Consider the following 25,949-nt stretch of genomic DNA (forward strand, 5'->3'; position numbering starts at 1 on the left):
GAGAATAAGGATAGGATAGACTACATGTAATGGCTTCTTATCTTAGAAACAACTAAGAATTATTTTGGAGATAATTAGGAGTCATCTTAGAGACAATTCGAAGAAATCTTTGAGATATCTTGGAAACATCTTAATAATACTTTTGAAGTGTCAAGGTGACTTAAGAAAGTGAGGCAAGGCATAAAGGGCATAATTGTTGTATCTTTATTTTGGTTAATAAAGAAGACAAATTTTGGATCTTAGATTGGAAACTTTTGTAATTTGATTGGGATCTTTGATTAGAGCAAGTTTTTGGGATGGTATTTAGAATATGTATATCCATTTGTGTGCAAAGTTTGAAGAAAAAAATTAATTAGATCAAGGAGAAACAACATGCTAAAGCAAAAAGTGTAAAAAAAGAGTAGCGGCTAAAAAGTTCATTTTGGAAATGTGCTTGCTATTGATGATTCAAGTTACCAAGTACTTTGAAAATTGGAAAATAAAGAGAAAATGAATTATGTGATCTAATACAAAAGGTCTCAAATCATTTCAATGATTTTACATTGAATTACACATGTTCAAAGTGAGGTAGGTCAGATTTGGTGCAAGGGACGGATTTGGATAATAACTTTATACAAACAAATGCAAAGGAGAGGATAGAAACTAACTAAGACATACAAAAGCAATAAAGATTACTCTTAAATTTATGATTATTCTTAAATTTTTTTAAAAGTAAGTATTTTTCAAACAGTCAAATATGCAATGCTAAAAATGATATATGTTACTTAAAATTCAAAACCATGATTAGAAAGTTGTACACTTAATCCTAAACTTTGAAAATAAACAAGAAATATATAAAAATCATTTGATTTATTATTATTTGGTTTAAGAAAAAAATACTTTACATCAAAGATGAAATGATACAGATACATTTAAGGATCCTAAATAGTATTCAATTAAAATCTATAGAAATGGAATAAATAAAAAAAAAAAAAAAAAAAAAAAAATGACAATGAAAGATTGAAAAGCCATGCAAAATTTGTGAATAGTGACAAGAACTATTGTGTAGACACCAATCGGAATTAAACTCTGTGGGCAGCAGCACAAACATCCTGCCGGCTAGGGTGAGTGCGACGCCCCAGAGCCAGAGCCAAAGCACAGGATGAGCATGAAAGTGATGAGAGCATCTGCAGAGCGAGAGAAAGACAGAGACAGAAAGTGAGGGGGGGTAGCGGCGATGGTCCTCCCTCAGCGATGTGTCCGCACCGCGTTCTCATTCATTTCCTCGCCAACGACAGCACTGGCACTTCCAAGGGCACTCCGGGTTCCGGCTCCAGAACTTGGCAATTGGGAACCTCTTGCGCCAGCATTTCCTGCACACCAGCCAACACACACACACACGCAGCACCGCATCAATAACGCCCATCTCTGGTCCCAACCCCGCACCCGCCATGCATTTTGCCACTCTACTCTTTGCATCTATGCTCACATGTACTACGACGGGTGTAGCACCAATAGTACCTTGAAAGACTCCACCGTTCCTTTTTCCTTCACGATCAAAGACAGAACCCCTCGCGCATCTAGCTCCGCATTCTTCATGGTCACCAAGTACCTGCACATAACTCATCGCACATCCCCCACTCTTTAGCCCCTCTCTACCGTGTCACGCACATTACTACCTCCCTATCCTCTGCCACCCTCATCCCCGTTCGCGCTTCCTCTGTGTCCGCGAATACCATTTCACTGCACCAAGACGAAACGCATAACAGGATGGCCTCTCCGCAAGACCTTTACCTGGGTTGAAGAAACTTGGCGAGCTTGACCGCATCCTCTTGGCCGGACACCAGGGTGTAGGCAGGCAACACTTGCTTGTTCACTGGCGTCACTATTACATCCGCCCTCTGCTTCTCCAACCCCGCTTTCCCGAATATACAGTGCGGCTCGTAGTACACCACAAACTTGGGGTCTGCCACTTCCAAAAAATACCTGTATTACAGAATATTATTAGTTCAACCATCCAATTCTACTTCAACACAAAAAGCAATTTTGAAAATGTAATTGAGCGTGAGATTATTGGTACAAGAAGCAATTCTACCGAGTAATTCAAGACGGTTACAAGTCTAAACTACAGACTAGAAACAGAATACAGGTCATGCAGAGATATTCCATGTGACATGGTCAAACCACATTCGACGTTCGATAAACAGGGCCATATTCAAGGAGTCCTCGTCTAATGAAGATCCTCACGAAAGCTCTTCTGCGCGAGGTTTATCTCAATGGCTTTGAGTCAGTATGACAGGTGCAAGAACCCACCCATTTTCCGGTCGCTGCCAGGGTGGCCCCAAAACAGGCCCTTCTACTGCACGAATACGAATATCCCCCAACATGGTACTATCGCGCGGCTCCAAGTATGTAACCTGTTGGATTTCACATGTTCAATTCACTTGATCGCATCAATTCTGACTCAACCTGAGCGCTATTTAAATGAGTATGGATCTATCTCGACACTTTCGTCGGATAAGATATTCAACACAAGTCATTTGATCCCCCACTGTGATCCACTGCAGTCCAAAAAGAAAGCATTGATGAGCTGAAATTCCTCGTCAAACACAATTCAGAACGTACGTTATGGAACCCAATGTTCCGCATGATGGGCTCCGCATTCGGTGACGCGATTACACGCACTTCACTGAACTTATCGACCATTGCTGTGAGTGTGTTTTTATGGCAATGATCATCATATCCTTGCGTGATTAAGATACAGTCCAGTTTTGGGAGATCGTCCAACTGTGACAGGAATCCATTCCATTCACATCAGCACGCATTCTTCATCTCTGCCACTGCTCCACATTCTCATATTTGCTGCTGCCTCATGGAAAATGATCGATTGTTATCTAGGGTACATCAGAAAATGGAATAGTCAATGGAAAAGAGCAAATTACGGTGAATTGCTTCATGAGCTTGGACTTCTTGGCAGCATCGTACAAGAATGGGATGCCGAAGTCCAAATTTCCTACGAGTACTGGATCCACCAAGATATTCATCCCATTTATAATCCATAGCCAGCTGTTTCCCTGCCAGAACACGAGTATTATCATATGGTATTGAATTGGTGGTCAGCTCAGGTGCTTACTTTGCAATATACACGCGAAACATCCATTATGAAGAATTAATTTCTATCATGCACAAAACAGTCTCAACCAAAACAATACATATACTGCCATCAATGCAGGCGACATTTGTTGCTTTACAAATTGGAAATCAATCTCACTTTACGTCTACATGTTATCTGTGACCTTTCTCTGTCCTGAAATCCGAGAATCGATAAGTCACTCTAGCGTAATTCTAACGTTAATAACTTAAGTCCAAATTCAGTCCACGTCAATATTTTTGCCACAATAGTGAATGCAGACTTCTTTGAAAACAGACCAATCTCTAGATACTGAACGAAAAATCACTTGCTGAAACAGGAACGTGCATGAAGTAGTGATGCAGGTGTGGACTACCTCAAGGTAAATCATCTCTAGAGGAGTCCTACCCGACGGAATTTCGAAGCACTTATCCGATTCCTTGGCAGGAGCTTCACTTCCTTGCAGTGAAGCAGCCATCGTCACTGAACTTCGCTCCCTGCCACGCAGACGTATTCCATTAAATTATTAGAATAAACTTTAATTCAACAAGTGATCATTTGAAATTCAATCAATACATTAGTAACAGCATAATACTAGAAATCGTCTCAACCACGTAATGTCTCTCCATTAGTATTCATCAATCACTTCACAAAAAACCTTGCTGCGTCCTTCGTTTCCTCCCTCCCTGTTGTTGATTTGGCGAATCAGTCCCGCCGCAATATTACTTACCGGGTAAAAATCACGCACTAGTGTCCAACATCATCAGTTTAATTCTTAGACTCTAGACTTAATGTTACCAACTTCGAGTAGGTGTGAAATGACTCTCCGTGTCAAGCTTGACAAGACAAATTCTTAGGTTTTCCAAATTTTAGGCTGGTTAAACTGGGCTTTTTGTGCCTGATTGCACGCCGCCACCGTACACTTAGCGAATTTGGGTCCATGGATCACAGCTCGTTATCCACTTTCCATCCCCACTACCAATTCCTTTGTTAACGCCATGTCGCAGTAACTGCAAGGCATTTCCTACTTCCACAAGCCCGACGAAATTGTTTTTTTTGTTCCTTTTTTCTAGATTCTGTTGCTGTACTTGGTTATCGTTCGGAACCCCAGTTCTGTGGTGTAAACAAAGCTCAATTCTTCACAATAGCAATAATTACGAAACAACTGCCTTTTGGCAATCTGTTAATAAATTGTCTGGACGTAGCCGTCCAGATAAAAGAGAAGCCAAGTTGAAGGAGCAGCCTTCCTTTCACTTCAGGAGGTCAAATGCAAGAATGTCGACATGCCTTCTTTACATTCATATTCAAGCCGCATTGAATCCAAGCCAGCGAGTCCAGTACTAGGCTATCCTCTGTTGCGACGACCGCTTGAACAATACTCGTAGCGAGCTGCGTGATTGCCATCAGGAAGAATCGACATGCTTACAAGGAATCCCTCATACACAGCCTCAGACAACAAGGACAAGCGAGGCAAAGCTACCACTGACCTTCCTGAAAACGATGGATGCAAAAGCAGTGGTTGAGCAGCAGCGCCAATGCATAGCGGTGGCGGTGGATTCCGACTGCAACAGAAACGCTGTGCTTGAAATGAAGCAGAAGAATTATTTGTTCCGACCTGAGAAAGAGGAAGTGAACTTATTCCAAACACATTTTGCTGCAGAGAAGAGGCCATGGGACGAGGGGTACTACGGTGTGCCAAACTAACAACAAAGAGTAATGTAAGGGAGTATGGGGCCAAGTGGCATAGAGAACAGAAAAAGATGAAGACGAAGAAGAAGAAGAAGCGGGGTTTGGTGGGGTGGCAGGCGTTTGTGTGAGAAGAGCGAGCATGGCCGACGTGTGGTGCGGCGGGGGAGTGTGTGGCGTGAAACGCAAGAGCGATGATGACAAGTTTGAAAAGTGCGTTGGTTCGTGGCTAATTCAGCAAATGGAGCTGCCATGCAAGAGACTACATTTCCATGTGGTACAATAGCAACGTCGACGATGACGACGCATCTCTGCTGCGGCACAGTAAAGGTGGCGGTCCGGTGAGGCAATGGACGAATCCCACTGGGACCTACAGCACCATTGATACATCCTAAAAATGAGTGGCTCTGCTCTATCGTCCCAACATCTGTTTCTCCTGCACTCCCACGCGACTCCAGAATTCAGAAACTGGGTCATGTGCTGTCTAGAAGCTCAAGACTAGAAAACCACTCAAAGATGGTATAGTATTAAACTAGAATGGCTATTTCTAAAGACAAGAAGACTAAAAAGTCTTGAAATAAGACTAAAGACTAGAATGGCATTCACAAGAGTGAAGAAGGCTTCATTCTTACTTCCACATATATTCTTAACTAAGAGTTATGTGGCAGTGTCTTATAGGACCTTCAAAATATATTGACTTTATAAGACATGTATCTTAACTTACTAGACAAGTTTTTTATATGTATGCCACATAGTTAGCTTGTTCTAGAAGCTACCAATACATAGTTAACTTGTTGACCAAGTTTCTAACCTACCAATCAACTCTAAACACATGTAAAGTCAAAGCAGCATCTATGAAGTTTTTAGGAAGCTTCTATAGAAAATATTATGAAATAAATCTACTTTTATTTACTTCTATTTAATCATATAGGTAAATATTAGAATTAATTTGTATGTTAGTGATATATATATATATATATATATATATATATCTATCTTATATATAAATAAATAAACAAATAAGTATCCAAGAACATATTAGGTGGTCAATATAAAACTTGTAAGAAAATTTTCTATTTATTAATAACAAAATTAATAAAACACTTCCTACAATATACTTTGTTTTTCTTTTTTAGTGCTATATTTTTTATAACTTTAATATTTATAAAACCAAATGCTGATGCCTTGAATTTATAGAAAAAATAAATGAAGAAAATCCAACAATAGAAAGAGTGTATTATTAAAAAAACAAAAATCACAATGGTAGTAATAGAATTTTGTAGTAATTTTAAGCTTTGTGTTTTCTTGTCAATTTGTCTATTTCTTGCTCTTATTTTTTATTTAACATAATATAGATCCTTTAGATTCTAAAATTACCACTTCTATATATGATCTTCTTCTATCTACAAAACTCACTCATTCCATACTTCTTTTGAATTTTATCTTAATAATTGCATAGTATATCAATCAATTTTAACTTGATTAGTTGTAGTTTTTATTTATTTATTTTAGATCTAATTTTAATGGCATTGATTTTGTCTAGAAGTTAATATCAAGTGGCTCTTGCTAAAAACTTCTACCTTAGAATTTACTAATTCAAGACATTCAAATAAATTTGAGGTCTATATTTTTAAATAAATTTGTAATTAATATAATATTTTATATTTATTAGACATTCATATGAAATCCTATTTGAGCTTTAAAAAAATCTATCATTACTCAAATCAAATTTTCAAAAGATATTTTTTAAAAAAATTATTTCATAATACTTGAATGTATAATATTTAATTTATGTATATATATGGATTTAATGTTAATTTAACAAGTACATCTATAGTAGTATAAAAATTATTTGTATCAAGTCTTTTAAATAAAATACTACTTATTATATTTGCTTCTATCTAGATCTTAGATATACTTAAGTCACTATTTAATTGTTACCCACAACTTATTAAATCTTATGATCTATCTATATGCTCTAATCTTGTGCTTACAAAACAAAATCCATTTTTACAATTTTTAAATAGTATTCTTTGCTCTTCAATCACCACCAATCTTATCTTAGATCCAAAATCAAGACCATTGCAAATAGTAGCAAGAACATATTGTATTTTATTTCACTCAATCACTTACTAGGGATAAAATATGAGTTGAAAACAAAACAATCAGCTTTGCTTCTTGTCTCCCTTTTAAACAAGAAAATAGAATATTATAGTTATAATTTCTTGAATTCAATATACAATGATTTCTCAAAAGGAAATAAGTATCTTTCTAAACTTATAGTAATTTTTTCTACTATTGCCTACACTTGCACTTACATTTCTTCAAGCATTAAGTAGTTTCATGAATTTTGTGGTATGACCATATATTTTATTTTTAAAAGCTTCATAACCTCTAGCAATCCATTTCTAATAGTCAATGAAGTTTTATTATATCTTTGGCTTAAATAAAATATATTATATTTTTTTGACTTCAAACACAAAACATGATATCTTCCACCCTTTCTTTATTAATGAAAAAATACGAAAATATATATATATATATATATATATATATATACTTTTATAATTACACAATGAAGAACATTCTATCTTTGCTTCTTTCATCACAAACTAAGATATATTTTGCCTCTACTATATTAATTATAAAATAATGAATATTTTACCACTCAATTTTAATTAAAAAAATAAAAAATTCTCTTTCTAAAATCACAACAAAAATATTCTTTTTCTATAAATAAATAATTTTCATTATATTTTTTTTCATATGCCATAAATTTTCTACATACTTTTAGAATGTATTATTTATAGTATTCAAGCAAACTAAGAGATTTTCTTTTAATCAATAAGTTTAGTTCTTTACAAATTTTATTAATTTGTTATAAATTAGTATATTGAAAAGTGTAAAAGTTTTAGATTAATATCAAGGGTTAAACTAATAATTATTTAGGTTTTAAATCTATTATAGAATATATCTAAGATTTGACTAGAATTTATTAGGATTTATTTAAGATTTTATTAAGATTTTTTAAAGTTTATTTAAGATTATATTAAAGTTAGATTAAAAATTTTAATATTTAATTGAGATTTAATTAAGATTTAATAAGTATTTATTTAAAATCAGCTGAGATTTTATTTATTTATTTAGAATCTATTTAGGATCTTCTTATGATTTCTTTATGTTTTATTAGAATTTATTTAGAATTTAATTATGGATATTAAAAATTAATTAATATTTATTTAGAATTGATTAAAATATAAATTGATATTTTCATGATTTTTCTAAGTTTAATAAGGTGTACTTAACATAACTGGAAGTTTACTTTAATTTTTCAAGATTTCCAAAAAGATAATTTTAAACATCTTATACATTATTTTTAGATTAAAACTTTAACTTTAAGATAAAATCAAATCCTTCTACAACTAAAAACCTTGTGCATTTTCAATTTGATTTTTACATATTATAACAATATTTTAGTCCAAATTAAGTTTCTATTATATTAATTGTTTAATTTTCTTACATCTATTTAATTTAAAATTTATCCTAAATTATATAATAAATATAGCCTTAAATTATTATTATTATTATTATTTTTATTTTAAAATTTAGAATATATCACATCTAAATTAATAATAATTTTTTTTTAATTTTATAAAATGATTAAATTATTCATTAATATTAAAATTCTATATCTTTTTTATTTTTTCAATTAAAATTCATCAATAAAACTAATAGACTTATATAACCATCTAAATAAAGAAACAAAGGAATTTGGCACTTCTAAATAGATTGTACATCTTTCCTTCAAAAATATATGAATCAATATTGCTACTAAATTTTAAAATAAGTACAATTAGTTTTTTTAGAAAAAATAATTGAAGTTAAATCTATTCTTCAAATTTCACTTTAAAATTCATTTAGACACCCCCAATACTACCTTTTAAAATTAATGCTTTAATTTGATATGACAACAAATTTCTTTCTATGAATTTGAATGCCACTTTTTTTTTTCTTGATTTTTTTTTTGGTGAATCTAATCTTACTAGAATCTTGACTACAAAATAAATCTTCTTACAAAACTTGAATTCTTAAGTTGCATTAATCCTCCTAACCTTACACTCTAGAGTTGTATCTCTAATTTTCTGCCAAAATTTAGATATAATCGATTCTTTACTACAAAAATTACACAAAACAAATAATTATGGTCAAAAAATCAAATACTAATACTACAAAAATCACACAAAACAAATAATTATGGTCAAAATTTGTTTTGTGTGATTTCAAAATTTAGAGGTTTTTGACCATTTGAATCTATAGAACCTCTTATGCTATTGCTTTTATATCTAAAAATGGTGGCTGCATCTCTATCTTTGAATCCTAAGGAGTCTAAACTAAGTTCTATGGCCTTAATTGATTTCAAAGTCAAAACTCAAGATTAAAGCTAATGGTCATCAATTGAACTCTAAATTTATTTTTTTAGCCAAAATTACTTTATTATTGTATTTAAAATATACTTCTAAATTAAAATTGACTATTTATATGCCTTGATTTATAAAAAAAATATAATACTTATGAATATTAGAAGTATGTCTATTTGGATTGGAATTAAATTACTTATAATTTACTTATGATATTATTTCTACCATGGTTAGATTAAAGAAATGCTATAACATAGATAAATGATAAAAAAATAAAATTTAGAAATAAATCATCTAATGATCTATTAATTATGCTTTCAAAATTCTACTAATAAATGTAATTATAAAAGTTTATGAAATTAATTAGTATTAATTATTATATAATTTATATCTAATTTCTTTATTTTTTGATTTTTTTAGTTAAAATATATAATATTTTAAGAAATTGAATATTTTTTAGTTTTTAATTTCTACTTAACTTACATAAAAAAATCATCAAATTAACAAATATATCTTATATATAGAAAAATCAAACATCTATTGATTAAAACAAGGTTATTTGTACAAAGTACAAAAGAAAAAAAATACAAATTTATACAAAATAATTTTTTATTTAAATAGAAATTAGAATTATTATTATTATTATTATTTTAAAATTAAAAAAAAAGATATATTTAAGACATATAATATTTTTACATTCCAAAATTTTGACCTCATGATTGCACAATTGTGAGGATAAAAGTCACATTTTAGTCCAAATTATAAAATGACTTCAATTAAGAGATATTTGTAGTTGGTGGTGTAAAGTGAGAGATAAAATTAACAAGAAATAAAGAAGATAAAGAACAAAACAAATAAAAGAAATGCAATAAAATAATTATACATTTCAAATGTTTATTAGATTTTTACTAAGTATTATATAAAAATATATAGTAAAATAATTCATTTTAGATATTTAATTTTTTTATCTTTCTTATGACATAATAAATATATAAAATTAAATAATTATTAATAAATTATAAAGATTTAAAGATAAAAATTAAAAAATTAAACTATATATATATATATATATATATATATATAACCTCAATGATAATTTGCATAACATGTCAAAGATTTGAATCTCACAAAGGCTCACAAGTAGTGTATATTAGTATCTTAGAGAAGTCACAATGCCTTGGTTTTATCTTCCTACCAACATCCAAAGTGCTATACTTCATATGGAATATGTTATCACAGATATACTCATTACTAAGATAAGAGAAGTTAAATAGAAGTAGGTATAAGTAAGTAAATTTAATAATATCTTATGAAAAAACTTCTCGAAACCTTTATGAATATGAATTTTTCTATTAAAGTATTTTTAGATAATTAGTAGTTTTGAGGCCTTTTCACACTTATCAACAACTTTCTTATGTTATTGTCTTAGTTCAAGAATCTCTTATTTCTTTGTATTTGATAATAGCCATTATAGTTCCTATTTTATATTTATCTTCGATTTTTCTACTTTTTTCTTTGAATGTCATATGAGTACATTGCTTCTTTAAGGTTTTATTATAATTTATGTCCTTAAGAAAGGTATACGTTTCTTTTTGTAAGTACTATACTATCTATTGATCTTTTTATTATCTATTAAGACTATATATTTGAATAATTTAAAAACTATTTAAAAAATCCTACCAATTAATTTGCATAAAAAGACATTCCAAAATTTTATTTTTTTTAAAAAAAAATATATATATATTTGAAATATTTTATTATTTTTAATAAAAATTTAAAAATTTTAAAAATTTATATTAATACTAATTTTTAAATTTATTTTATTTAATATTTTAAATATTTTATAAATGCATCAATATTCTTTGTTAAGAAATTAGATATATCCTTACAAATGAGTGTAGATTATTGATGATTCAAAATTTTAAATATTTAAATATTTTATCTTTTATATTTTATATTATAGATTTTTTATCAACTATATGAAGCTAAGTATTTAATTAAATTAGATCCCTGAACAACTTATACATTAGTAGATATTAATTAAAAAAATAAATGATAGAATATATGTCAAATTTAATATAGCTAATTAAAATATAATATTATGTTTTTTGGATGTACAAGGGCTCCAATTTTTTTTTAATATGTGATGATTGATAATTTTATAAATATTTAGATAATTTTTAATATTATTATTTCAAAATATTCATTATATATTCTAAGTATTTGGATGAATAAAAATAAACATATTATCTGGTGTTAAAAAGAGGATTGACCTACCAAATATCTGCTATAAAACACAACTTTTGTAGAACTGATGTGGTTGGATATATGAATAAAGTGAAGTTGAGATTGAGGTTATTTAATGGATATGGTTTTTTGAGAGCCTCAAGTAGAATATTCTCGAATTAAGTCAACTTTCTCCTAATGGTTTAAAGATCATGCCGTCTAGACCATCTGTAATAATTTTGATGGAATTGATAAATCCGTGCTCAACTTCAATTCTAAACTATTGATCTCCACTTTTAATACTATGGAAAAATTCTTTCTACACATAATTTTAATTTCTAAAATCTATAATTTTACAAAAAGCTCTTTTTAAAATAAGGCAATTCTTAAGTCTTATCTTTGTAAACATTTCCATCTACTCTAAAAAAACTATTGATATCCATGGACAAATTGTTTTAGATCATTGCTTATTTGATCAATTGGATCTCATATTTTTTGGTCTAATCTGTAAATACTCAACTTTCAAGTGCCAAAGCTCAAAATCAAGTCTATTAAGCACTACTCTTTTAACTCTAAATTACCATAGTTCTAATTCTATAGCCTCTACATTACTCAAGTAAAAACTAGCTAGTTTAAATGTTTACAATTTTTTTGCTATTAAAGCTCTTATTACGCTAGAATAGAAGACTTGACAGCAAAGGCTCTACAACAATGCCTAATATTATTTTCATATTATATAAGGTCTTGCTTAAAAATATACTAGATACTTGGTTGTGAAAGATAAATTGAAAATTGCAACAACAAGGTCTTAAAAACTTTACTAGAATCCTAAATAAATTCTAATTAATCCTTAACAACTGTATTTAAAATCTTAATCAAATTTAGAAGAAGTCTTAAAAAAATCATATAAGAAAAATAAATGAATTATAAATAAATCTTTAAAAAGTATTAAAAATATTAATTCTAAAAAGATAATCGAGAAATAAAAAAATATTAAAAATAGAATCTTACATAAATTTTAAATAAATTTTAAATAAATTTTAATAAAATTCTAATGAAAATCCTAAACCAATGCTAATAAAATATTAAATCCTAAATCAACTCCTAATGAATTCTTAATAAAATGCTAAATCTTGAATAAATTATTGTTCAATCTTATAGCAAATTTAAATCTCAATAATTAATAATTCAACTATAAACTTTGACTTAAAATTTATACATATTTTAATTACTTAATTAATAATAAGTATAAATAATTTAAAGAAAAATAAACTTACTAAATATAAGATAAAATTTATAATCTTCTCAAATATTGATCAACTTTCTTTTCCTATCTTTATGTTGATTTTTTAGTACCAACCTCTCTTAATTTCATTATCCAATTGCTTTCAAACTTTGTGCAGTTGTTACAAATAAAATATATTAGTAGTATATAAAATTTTATTTAAATATTATTAATGGATTATTACAAATCTATAAAATTCTCACTAATTCTTTAAACTTCAATTTCTAAGATTCTAATATTTTTGAAATTTAATAAATTTTTAATGAATTTTTCAATTAAGTTCAAATCCACAGTATACATTTATATCACAAACATATACATTTATCCAAATAGTTACTTTATGATTAGATAGAAGTAAGTAAATATAGATTAATTTTATAAATTCTTCTAAAGAAGCTTCTTAAAAGTTTCATAGACACGGTTCTGACTTTAGATGTGTTTATAGGTTAGAAACTTAGCCAACAAGTTAATCACATGTTGGTAGCTTGTGGAATAAGTTAATTCTGTGTAGTAGCTTGTAGAATAAGCTAACTATGTGGTGCATATATAATTAACTTGCCTTGTAAGTTAAGACATGTAGATAGTAAAGTCAACATATATTGGAGGTCCTATAGAATATTTCCATGTAGCTCCTAATTAAAGAGTATATATGGAGGAAAGAGTAAAACCTACTTCACTCTTGTCAACACCATTTTATTCCTTATTTTTATTTCAAGACTTTTTAGTCTTCTTATTTTTGGCAATAGCCATTGTAGTTTAATATTATATTCACATTTGAGTGACTTTTTAGTTCTCTTTAATGACACAAGAGTATATTGAAGATTTTCTTTCTTTGAAATTCATATCCTTGATAGTTTGATAAGAGTGCTAACTTACTATTTCTATCTTATTTTAGAAGTGAGTAGATTATCTCACTTCTATTGTTGTATTTGAAGATTATAGACTACCTACTTTTAAAATAAAAATCTTATTTTCTAACAAAGATCTTTTCCTTAAAGTAAGTGGATTACCCCTCTTTTTAGAAATTTTTATTAGATGTAATAGATTATCCTCTCCTAATTTAACTTTTTGAATTTATAGAGTTGTCTATGAAAGAAAAGATTATGGATGCTACTCTTAGCAGAAGTATGAATAGATTTGTAACTATTGGAGATCTTTATGAGGTTGTCAATACTCTAAGAGTAGAAATTTCACATATTTCTAATATTAATCATGAAAGTACTATGCTTATGTCTATGGAAGAAATTCATAGTGTGTGACAAGAAATTGTGTAGTTGAAAGAAAAACGTAGATCAACCTTACAACCAAATTCAAGGAGTTTTTCTTCTACAAGTATGAAGGGGAAAAGAATTAGTATGCTTGAGAATTTTGATGGAACAAGATCAAAATATTGAAGATTTTTGCAACAAGTTAAGTTCTATCTAAGATTGCATCCTTTCCAATATTTCGAAGGATTTACTCAAGTTCAATTCATAGGCCCACTTCTATCAAGAAATATTCTCTCTTGGTTTATACCTTTAATAGAAAAAGATTTGTGACTCTTTTATGACTTGAATTCATTCCTATAAGTTTTTATGGCCACATTTGGAGAAAGTGATTAAGAAAGAGTAGCAGAGACCAAACTCTCATTTTTATGGCAAGGATCACGATCAGCCACCATATATGCTATTGAATTCTAAAACCTTACTTGAGACATGGATTCGAATGACAAAGCCCTTATCAATAAATTTTGATATGAGTTGAAGGATAATATCAAAAACTTGTTACTGACAATATCAAAAGCAGAATCTTTGAAACAATTTATTACTTAAGCCATTGCATGTGACAATCGATTATTTAAAAGATGTCTAGAATAAAGATTTGGCTAAAGAGGAATAAATCAAATAATGACAGTAGCTTTTAAGTTTTCAAAAATTCATTCAACAAGGCCAGAACTAATGCAAATCAATGTAGTATATTTTAAATCCTTCACAAAGTAAGAAAAGAATTCACGAAATCAAAAAGGCTTATGCTTATATTGTAGAAAAACTAAATATATCACTCAACATTATCCAAAAAAGCAATGCAATCATAAAATGAGAAGAATGATTGCCAAAGAAGATAAGGTATCAAAAAACGAGTTTCTTCAGCTACAATAGAAACCATGGGGCTAGAATCTTGCATAATTCTTAATGAAAGTCAAATTCTCTCATCAAATCCCTCACCTTGTTTTATAATAGAAGTTTATTTAGTATCAAAAAACCACAAAGTCTTAGATTTTTTAGATTCAAGAGCCTTACCTTATTTTATAAACAAATATTTTGTCAAAAAATAAGAGATATTATTAATCAAAAAAACTAAATTTGTATATATAAAAGTTATAATTGGTCGTTTGCTATCTTTTGGAGATGTTATGCATGAGGCTATTCTTTTAGATGTAGCAATTAAAGATCATAATACCATAATAATATTTAATATAATAAGATCTCTATCTAATCTAATTATTTTAAGATTACCTTAGTTAAAAAAATATAATCCTCAAATAGATTGGATTTTTCATAATCTTAATTTTTTTGATAGTTTAATCCAAAATATTATTAGTCAAGTAAAATTACATAAGTCTAATATATCAAAACCTTTACTAGTAGCTACAAAAACTTTTATACATGCTACAATAGAAGGGTTATCTTTTGCTTTATATGCCACATCCATTTTTAAAGGTAAGAAGATGTTAAGTGATATTCTTAGTTGATATTAAGATTTTTAGGACATTTTTGAAAAAAAAATGTAGATATTCTTCTAAAGCATTGTCTTTTTAATTATTCCATCGATCTTCACAAAAAGACTCAAGCACCATTTGGACCAATCTATAGCCTATCACAAAATGAATTGGTTGCATTCAAGGAATATATTAATAAAAACCTAGCTAAGAATTTTATACATCATTCTAAATCTCCAGCTAAGGCTCTTATCTTATTTGTGAAGAAAAAAGATAGATCTCTATAGATGTGTGTGGATTATTGATAACTCAACAAGATCACTATTAAGAATAGATATCCTCTATCTTTAATTTTAGAACTTCTTGATCAATTGAATCAAGCAAAGATCTATACAAAAATAGATCTACAAAGAACATATAATTTGGTACATATTAAAGAAGGAGATGAATGGAAAATTGAATTTTAAACTATGTATGGACATTTTGAATATAATGTCATATCTTTTGGACTCACAAATATATTAGTTGCTTTTCATCATCTAATGAATGATGTCTTTTGTGAGTTTCTTGATGATTTTATTGTGTATTATTTGGATGTCATCTTAATCTTCTTTAAGAACATAGAAGAACATAAAGTCCATGTTTGTTATGTATTACAAAAACTTAGAAATGCAGGATTATATGTGAAGTTAGAAAAGTATGTATTCTATACTACATAAGTTGACTTTTTAAAATACATCATTTCCAATGAATAATTAAAGATGGATCCGAAGAAAATCCAAACTATCATGGATTAAGAGTTCCCAAAAACAATAAAGGATGTGCAATGTTTTTTGAGCTTTGTTAATTACTATCGAATCTTCATTATGAATTTTTTTCAAGTTGCGGCTCTACTTACATGTTTGACTTCTATAGACAAACTTGAGTTGAATAAAGAAGCCAAAGTATCATTTGATGCTTAAAAAAATGAATTTACTTTTGCATCAATTTTCTATCATGTTGACTTCTTGAAGGCATTTTTTATGGAAACAAATGCATCAAACTTTGCTTTAGATTCAATATTATCACAAATGGGAGAAAATGATAAACTCCATCTAGTTGCTTTCCATTCCAAAAATATTTCATTAAGCAAGATCAATTAAAAAATCTACAACAAAGAATTCTTTGCAATTATGGATTCATTTCAAGAATGGCATCATAATTTAGAAGGTTCCTCCAATCCAATCACCGTTGTCATGATGTAATATAATTATATAGTGAAAATATAATCAAAATTTAATTTCTAATTAATATCTAATTATTTTGGTTCAATAAGAATTCAAGGTATCTAAACATGGTTTTTATAAAAGCCTCTTAGGTTATTTCCTTATCTTAATAGTTAGTAGATTAAAGATTAGTTAGTAATTTTACCTTTTAGGCTATAAAGACTCTTTTACTACTTTAAAAAGACCACAAATGGATAAAATCAGATTAGAAGAAGTAAATAATTAGTATAGTTGATAATAGGATTAAGTTGACGATAGGATTGGACTAAAAAATCCTTAGGATAGGTTAAATTGATACCGAGGGATCGACCATTTGTGAGATAGGGTCGAAATCAGACCTTTGGCCACTAAAGCAATCGTGTAGGACAAAATAGGGTTTTATTTGAAGATTGAAGATTAAGATTTGAAAGCTAGGTTGGAGCTTCCTCCAAAGACATAGGGCTAATTTTGTAAGTACTTGGTTAATTAGGTATTCTAAGTATATGTGAAATTTTGTGATAATTCAATGGTGCAATTGAGAGATATCTAGGTTTTGGTACAAGAACATATCAAAAATTGGCAGTTTGGGGTTGGATAGGATTTCTATGATATTTAAAGATCTATTAATTGGATCAAGGTGAAATTTGACATGGTATTGAAGGACTTAAAGATAAAAGTGCATACTAATTTTGAGTTAAAATTAACAATTGGAGAAGGAGAAATCACTGCTGGAATTTTTGCTTCACCTTTCAAATTGATGGCTGAATAACATCAATGCAGTTTTTGGAGGTTTTCTCACAATTTATAAGTTGCATTGGGCTGAAAATTCAAAAGCATATAAAAGACTTATATTGACAATTGCAAGAAAAATTTCACATCAAGTAATTAGTCAAATTATAAGTTACAACTTATCAAAGCTCATTGTTTAGAGTTGGGACTTACAAGAAAAATCTAAATTACTTAAATATGAAAGTAACAAGATAATTGAGATTTATGTGTGATTGAGGCTACTAAGAAGAGTTTTTTTTAGTACTTTTGAATTGAAATTTGGATTATATTCTTCTCATATAGATGAAACCTATTAGGGTTACCTGGATGTTTGTAAAACATAGCATCACTTCCCATAGCTAGGTGCCCGGTGTATTTCCAAGCAAGACAACACATAATATGACTCCGTATTTACAGATTACAAGAATCTTGAATATTTCATGTGAGCACATATTTTAAATCATTGCCAAGCTCATTGAAACATATCATCATCAAGATTTGATTTTAAGATCACTTATTGACTTAGAAAATAATAAGATTTATTAGATGTTCTTTTTAGATGCTCTTATCTTACACCAAAAGAAGGAGATGTATCTTTTGATCAATAAAGAACAATATTCTTGAAGCTAGAGTATTTTCATCTTTAAGCAATAAAATCAACATTGACTATTGATTTGACCTTTATAAAACAAATTCAATCGAGTATGTCGTGTGATTTTTTTGTTCATGATATCAAGAATCTTTATTCTAAGTCTCATGATGTTTCAAAGTTTGAATTGAAGAACAATCTACTCTATTTCAAAGGACTCTTATATGTTCTAGAAGAAGAAGCAAGTTTACATATTTTTCAAGCATGTCATGACTTTCCAAAAGTATGACATTTTGGATACAACAAGACTTTAAAGCTTATATGTAGAGATTTTTGGTAGTCACAAATGTAAAAGGTGGTAAAAGACTTTGTCTAATCATAACATTTATTCAAGATCAAAAACTCTTCGTCATCAATTCTATGGACTTCTCCAACCATTGCCTATATCTAAACAACCATAGTCTTCTATTTCTATGGATTTTATTACAGATCTTTTAAGGTCAAGTTTATATGACTATATTTGTAATCGTAGATCGCTTCACTAAAATGGCATATTTTATATCATATACAAAATCCATTTCAAGTAAAAAAATAGTTAAGCTTTTCACTGACAATATCTATTGCTATGATGGATTAGTAAAAGATATTATATTGGATAAGGAAATTCAATTTGTATCAAGTTTTTAGAAAATCCTATTTAAGATTCTAAAAATAGATATAAAGATTTTTTTGGCTTTTCATTCTCAAAGTGATGGAGAAATGGAACAAATAAATTAAGTTTTGGAGCAATATTTGAGGTGTACCATCAACTATCATTAAGATGATTGGATAACTTTTTTGCCATTAGTAGAGTTTGCATACAATAATTTGATACATTCTTTTATTCAATAAACACCTTTCTTTTTCAATTATGGTTATCATCCATAAGTTGATATTTTTGACTTTTCAAAAGTTGATAATCCTATAGCAGAAGATTTAGCAAATCTTTTATTAGAGCTACATGCAACAATAAAGACACAATTAAAAAAAGCTCAAGAACAACAAAAGATCAATATGGATGCCTATTGCAAGGAGCAACCATAATTCAATGTGAATAATAAGGTATGATTACTTTGTCACAATATCAAGATTATTCGATCTTGAGATAAGTTGGATTATTGTAGGCTAATCTTTTTCTTATTTGTGAACAAATCAATCTTCTTGCTTATCAATTGCATCTACCAAAGTCTATAAAAATCCACCTTATATTTAACGTCTCTTTTCTTCAGCCATACTAGACAGTGAATAAATTGGAAAGAAGACAAATGCCACTTCTTTCTATAAAAGTGGATATTGATTAAGAGTTTGGGGTGGAAAAAATCTTAGATTCAAGGTGGTGCCAAAATAAATTAGAATATCTTGTTTGTTGGCACAAATATGATATTAGTGAATGCACATGGAAGCCAGCAAAGAATCTTGCAAATGAAACAAAGAAGGTTGAGGCCTTTCATCAATGACATCTATGAAAACCAAGATAAAGAATTAGAAGATCTATGAAAAATGATGACTGCTCCTTGTAGAACTCATGTCTAAAAGAGAGGGTAATATCACGGACAAATACATTTATCTCAATAGTTATTTATATGATTAGGTAGAAGTATGTACATATAGATTAATTTCATAAAGACTTCTAAAAAGCTTTTTAAAAGCTTCATAGACACGATTTTGACTTTAGATGTGTTTGTAGGTTAGAAATTTGGCCAAAAAGTTAACCACATATTGATAGTTTATAAAACAAGCTAGCTATATGGCGCATACATAGATAACTTGCCTTGTAAGTTAAGCCATGTGGCTAGCAAAGTCAATACATATTGGAGGTCCTATAGAATATTGCCACGTAACTCCTAGCTAGAGAATATATATATGGAGGCAAGAGTAAAGCCTTCTTCACTCTTATCAACACTTTTCTAGTCCTTAGTCTTATTTTAAGACTTTTTAGTTTTCTTGTTTTTGGCAATAACTATTGTAGTTTTATATTATATTCACATTTCAGTGACTTTTTAATTCTCTTTAGTGAGACAAGAGTATATTGAGGATTTTCTTTCTTATTTAAACTACTTTATCTTATTTATGGCCATATAAAGCAAATAGAAGTATTTTTACAAAAAAACATTATTAATACTAAATATTTTTACTACCTTCCTATCTTTCATCTATGTTTTGCTATTATATCTTTCAATTAGGCTCTTATTCATATTTTTAATATTCACCATGTAATTATGTTATAATACAATATCACTTAGTAAAAATCATCAAATTATATTATAACAAGAAACTTTGGCATTGCCAATAACAACTATCCAAATGGAGTTATAAAAGAGAGAAGAGAATAAAATTACGTCAACACCACTGAATAATTCTTTTAAACAATTGAGAAAAGAAAAAAACCACCATTGTTATAAAATTTCAATTCTAGTAAAATAATTGAGAAGAAATTACATTAGATTCTTAACTAACTGCAATCAAGATCAATTACATTAAGGAAAAAAAACAAAAAAAAAACAAAAAAAAAAAAAAGAACAATGCATGAATGACATAGCTGTGCTAAAAGAAGTAGAGACAAGAAAGTAAAATAATAAGAAAGAGCCACAAAGGACAATTAGACCTTTCTTGAATGGGCTCATTTTCAAAGAATGTCGATTGACACTCCATCAACAGTTCTCATGCAACAATCAAAAGGAAATTCTATTGATTCATGGAATTGTATTATTCATATTAGAATGGATAGTCAATTACATAAATTGCAACTCAAAATTCTTATATTATTTGTCTTGCAGCACTTTCTTGATCACAACCAACTTCCTAATTTTTGTATATTTTGCTTAGAAACTAATCCCAAATAATCCAATGCTAACACTTATTTGGTATAATAGCTAATAGCTTGCTTAGGCTATCTACTTTGCCTTTCAATTGTGGTACCTATATAACTTGAGCAATGTCCCCTAGGTATAAGTAATTGTATCCATTTTGGAAGTTTTAAATGCTAAAAAGTATGAGTGATAACAACATTCAATTATCAATCAATACTAAATCCATCTTTTTTAGCAAATACTTGTTCAATAATTTTTTGGTTGATTAATCAAGCAATCAACAAGTTGTTACAACCATTGCTAATAGGAGCATATTATGAAATTCCATCCATTAAAAAGCTAAATGAGAATTCCTATGAGGAACTATATTCCTACCACTAGTTCATTTTCTCCACTTATTTAAGATTTTTGCAGTGACTAACCTTAAATTGTTGTTATAAGTGCATCTTTTTATTCTAAAAAAAAAATGTAAGCCAATTCGATGATTCACAAATCATTTTCTTAAGTCTCTTGTATATTTTATTTCAAGACCTTTAAGATTTTTTAAATATTAATGTTAAACATTATTTTTTAAAATTAAATCTAATTATTTGAATTTTTATATTTATTTTTTAGATTAATCACATTTTTATAGTTCTGGAATTATTCAGTTTGTCAAAAAAATTATAAATTTGTTCGTACACTTTAATAAGATGTGAATTTCAATAAAAAAAAATATGAAAATATCTTTACAATTTACAAGATGTTTGAGATTTATCAAAATTCTGATCAAATTTTTAAAATTATCTTAATAATTGATTGCAATTGGAAAAATATTTAAGCCTATTTTCGGACATCTTATGTTTTCTTAAAATCTAATCTGAAATGAATTCACTTCTAATGTAACTCAAGTTATTTAAATCATAAAAAATAAAATTACGTTTGTACATAAATAATTATGAAACCCAATTGATCCAACTGGTTTTGTGAAGTTTATTTTTATTTTTTTGACATTCTACAAGTTCAGATTCATTTATTGACATGCTAATAAGTATGAATTCTTAAAATACTCAATAGTTGAATTTATGCATTGAATTTGTGTAAATATGAATGTAACTTACATATAAATATGATAGCTACTAATAATTAGCTTAAGTACATTTATATCACCTATAAAGTGGATTCATTTTTCTTCTTTAATCACATATTTGGTAGAATTATCTATTTTTAGATGATCATGTGTTCTTTTTATATTCATACATTTATTTTTGGAATTATTATTATTATTAATATTAATATTAATATTTTTTTGTTTCTTGATGAGATATTCAGTGAGCCAACACACTCATCTAAGATTTCATTTAGGTTATATTCATTGTAGCAAGTCCAATGAATAGAAAATACCATTTTAAAAAATCCGTATTTAAATTGTACATATATATATATATATATATATATACATATTTATAGATTTCATTTGTGCAGAATATTTATGGTTTTGATAAATATGTAGAAAAAATGGTGAATGGGCTAGCATGGTCCAAGTTTACAAAGGGAGGAGGGAGGGAACAAGGGGGGTGGAGGGCCGCCACACATTGCAGCCTGGACACACAATGGTTGGTTGCACATTGGCTGCACACACATTGGATTCAAGGCGGAATCCGTCATGAGGGATCTTTCACTGGAGAAGAAGTGCAGAAATGCCTCCCAAGTCACAGCTCCCCCTCCCTCGCAGTCTATCCGATTGAATACCCCCTCAAATGACTCTCTCCTTCCATCCTTCTGCTTGGCCCTGGATAGCTGCATGAATGCTGCAATCTGTGCGAGCCACCCCACCCCACCCCACCCCATGCCCTCCCTTTCTGTTACTTACCCTTTGGCACAAACCCAGCACCTTCATCTTAACTTCAATCTCCAGTGATTTGGAACAATTTACCTCTCAAAAATATAAAAATATACATATCTATTTATTTATTTTAAAAAATAAAATTTAGACATTTCTTATTTACATCTTTGTCACGCTTCATTGCAGCCATAAGTTGTTGTTTGCTTATTGTCCTGGTGTTGCATCAAAAAATATAATTTATATACTCATTCATAAATAAAATCATGTGTACGTTACAATTTTAACTAATTATATACCAGCTAATTAAATTGTACACATTGACAGTAATGTCCAATCAACAAAGGATATGAAATCAAACTATGTTTCTGTATGGAGGAGTACAGCAATCGCATTATACCCAATCTTGCATTGATCAATGCGGTTGAACATTTCAAGAAGGCGTTGGTATTCTTTGACAGACAAGCCAGCAGCAGCAGCAAGAGTGTGGATGTATGCCACATCTCGTGCTTGTTTGCTGGCGCGCTTCATAGCTGCAAAGGCACCACTGAACTGCTCCAATGCTCTGGGCAAGGAATCCACCCTCGCACCACAAGACTCTCAGCCTCATCCGCCTCCCCAACCCAAGCTTACCAGGGCAATTCTTACTCACTAACTTGTGCCACTGCCACCCCTTTGTTTTGCTTCATTCAACTTAGATTGTTCTCCTTACATTGTTTGAAATAAAAAAAAAGGGGGGGGGGTATAGATACAAAGCACTGTAATGTTCTACTTGAGCACGAGAGGGAGAGAGGCGGAAGGTATGGTCATGTCCTCAACCAAGCAATAAAGCAAGCAAAGAGTGCCAATGAGATGGAGGGGAGGCAGGGAGAGAGAGATGCACGCAGGCAGGCATAGGAATGAATCAGAGATGAAGGGAGAGAGGGGGAGAGTAACGAACTTGGCATGATAGGAGACGGCGCTGTGCAGGTACTGCTCCAACAGTTGCTGCATGCCTCCACATCCCACCACCACCATCAACACTGCCCGCAGCCCCATCCCCTTTTCAGTGCAGGCCCTCACCGCCATTCATTGCACACCATCTCTCCACCCCCACCCTGACCTTGCAAACACAAAGAAAGAGATGCGGACTCTTGCTGAGGGTCGGACCAGGGCTGCAGACATCTACTGGATTGCAGGGCACGCACAGTGTAGGGCTCGAAGGGATCGCCGAGGTCGCCAGGCCACCTCGGTTGCCACCCGTCGGACATGGTCTTCACTACTACGGCGGGTTTGTCTGAACTGCCAACGCGCCGCTGTTGAGGTAATACGCACCCCACACACATCTCCGGGGCCTTGATGATGCCCTTCGCTCCGAACAGCAGGAACGACGCGTCCAGCGCCGCCCGATTCCTCTCCGCCATGAACGAGTGCATCTCCTCCACCGCCATAATGCTCTCTGCCGCCCCCAGAAGGCTTGCAATCTGCTCTTCTGCACACACACGTGCACCCTATATCATCCCTCTGGTGCTGCATCTCATGCCCATTTTTCTTTTGTTTCATTTGCAGTTGTCTCTACGTGAAACATTATAGGAAGTGCTAGATGCAGGCATATTACGGGTGCACTGAAATGTGTCTGGGTCAATGCCACAATTCTGCACAGCGATGAAATTTTGCTCCAGCCGAGCACAGTTCTGAATGGACGTGGACAAATCTGCGTCCCTCTTCTTCATTCCTGCAAACACAGCTCATACTCCTCACAAATCATTTAAAGAAGCATCATTTATCTTGAAATCACACATGATAACTTTATGAAAGAAAACGGGAGATTTACCAGCTTTTCATTCAGAATAATTGCAACGTACCACCCTAAGAATTGTGGTGATAGGGAGCAGGAAAGTGAATTTACGTGAGACTTCCTTAGCCCAAGAGCGCAGAGCATCGCGCAGCGTGTTTACACATGTGCCACGCTGGTAATTGGGATCCTTCCAATATCCTCCCACTCCGAACTCCGCGGCTGCCATTTTTGCTGTGTTCAGCCAATGCAGACGGTTTGACACACAATTTGCTGGTGTGCAACTATTTCATCATTACACCTGAGGATGAAATCGAGGATTTTCTTACCTTGATCTATCTGAGCGAGGCATGCCATGTCTTTTTCAATGCCCGCAGGAAATCAATTGTGCTAAGCTCCAGCTGTTGCACATTATGTTGACTTTGATATACTTTCGTTCCTATAACCCTCGCACCATCAAACAACTTCACGATGAGCTTTGATAAGTTCTGCAAATCTATCAACCACTCAAGGCGGATCCTCGGGGAACTTCCTCTCGTGTTAAGCGATTCATTGATGCACTACCTTCACGCAACTATCACAGTTGCTGGTATGAATGTTCTTCGACTGTCATTAGCAGATCATTATTTTGTAATGAGCTGCTCTTACGGCGAAAGCACCCTGACATCGGAATGAAATTTGCCGACGACACCGTATTTCAAAACGGTATGCGGGGAGAAGTACGAGAGATGGTGTGCAGTTGTGCAGCTTTGGATTGGGTAACTGCAATAACGGTCATTGTGTTGAGTAGTTTGGTTCAACCACCTTTTCAGCCGGCCCGCTTAATTATGATGAGCAACAAGGTTCCTATGTATCAGATTGTGTATTACTCCAGTTTTAACTAACCATTTGTAGCTGGTTTTGTAGCTGGTGGAAACTCATGTGATAAGATAATAGCGGAGACATTGTGGGCTAATAAACATGCCGTCGTTCTGTCTGACATGATGGCAATGGAGGGTTACCCATTTCTAGTAACTTTGAGGCAGACTCCAATGCCCCTTCAGCAGCTCACTGAACCCCGTGGCACACGTTGTGAGTACAGCAGTGAAGAAATGAAATTGCGCCATTCCAACTAAGTGTGACTCTTTGCTGTCTGAAATGGCTATGATGAGGAGTTCTCTGCTTTCCAGAGGAATTTCCACCATACTTCGAGCTTGCAGCAGATTTACAATATTTCTGCCTCTCTTTCGCACTCTCTCGATTTGATGTCCACTTTGCTCAATCTTCCAGAAAGTCTCAGTACATGGCATCGCGTTTGCAGTTCCAGCACAGGCTTTTGTGGAGACAACGCAGCATACTGAAATTCAATGTGCTGTTAAACTAATAAAACTATTTGATAGTGCACAAGAATACGTACTCCATGCATCAATGTACAGTGCTAAAACCTTCCCTTAGTATCCCTTTGCACTTGGTTGCTTGCAGCATGAAATAGACATCACAGA

General features: G+C 31.0%; 2 protein-coding genes across 7 annotated transcripts; both read right to left on the reverse strand.

The window, feature by feature from the left end:
- Positions 1-1,038: 1,038 nt before the first annotated feature.
- On the reverse strand, positions 1,039-5,100 carry LOC112292085 (uncharacterized). The gene is made up of 8 exons (XM_024540233.3): positions 4,597-5,100; positions 3,486-3,606; positions 2,922-3,053; positions 2,605-2,766; positions 2,293-2,396; positions 1,774-1,965; positions 1,501-1,591; positions 1,039-1,352 (listed from the first exon to the last, which is right to left on the reverse strand). The coding sequence occupies exons 1-8, from the start codon at positions 4,779-4,781 to the stop codon at positions 1,257-1,259; spliced, it is 1,083 nt and encodes a 360-aa protein (XP_024396001.1). The 5' UTR covers positions 4,782-5,100; the 3' UTR covers positions 1,039-1,256.
- Positions 5,101-22,241: 17,141 nt separating this feature from the next.
- LOC112292308 (uncharacterized) lies at positions 22,242-25,604 on the reverse strand. 6 transcript variants are annotated; one of them, XM_073539108.2, is made up of 9 exons: positions 25,470-25,604; positions 24,798-24,907; positions 24,583-24,690; positions 24,292-24,408; positions 23,882-24,157; positions 23,635-23,716; positions 23,095-23,259; positions 22,861-22,909; positions 22,242-22,669 (listed from the first exon to the last, which is right to left on the reverse strand). In XM_073539108.2, the coding sequence occupies exons 2-9, from the start codon at positions 24,823-24,825 to the stop codon at positions 22,382-22,384; spliced, it is 1,113 nt and encodes a 370-aa protein (XP_073395209.1). In that variant the 5' UTR covers positions 24,826-24,907; positions 25,470-25,604; the 3' UTR covers positions 22,242-22,381. The 6 variants fall into 6 exon arrangements, with proteins under 6 accessions (XP_073395209.1, XP_073395207.1, XP_073395208.1 ...); XM_073539106.2 differs by having other exon boundaries at positions 24,583-24,702; XM_073539107.2 differs by having other exon boundaries at positions 25,033-25,553.
- Between the last annotated feature and the right edge of the window lie 345 nt (positions 25,605-25,949).

The sequence above is a fragment of the Physcomitrium patens genome, chromosome 15, assembly GCF_059467195.1.
Source record: "Physcomitrium patens ecotype Gransden chromosome 15, ASM5946719v1, whole genome shotgun sequence".
In the NCBI taxonomy this organism is placed as follows: Eukaryota; Viridiplantae; Streptophyta; class Bryopsida; order Funariales; family Funariaceae; genus Physcomitrium; species Physcomitrium patens.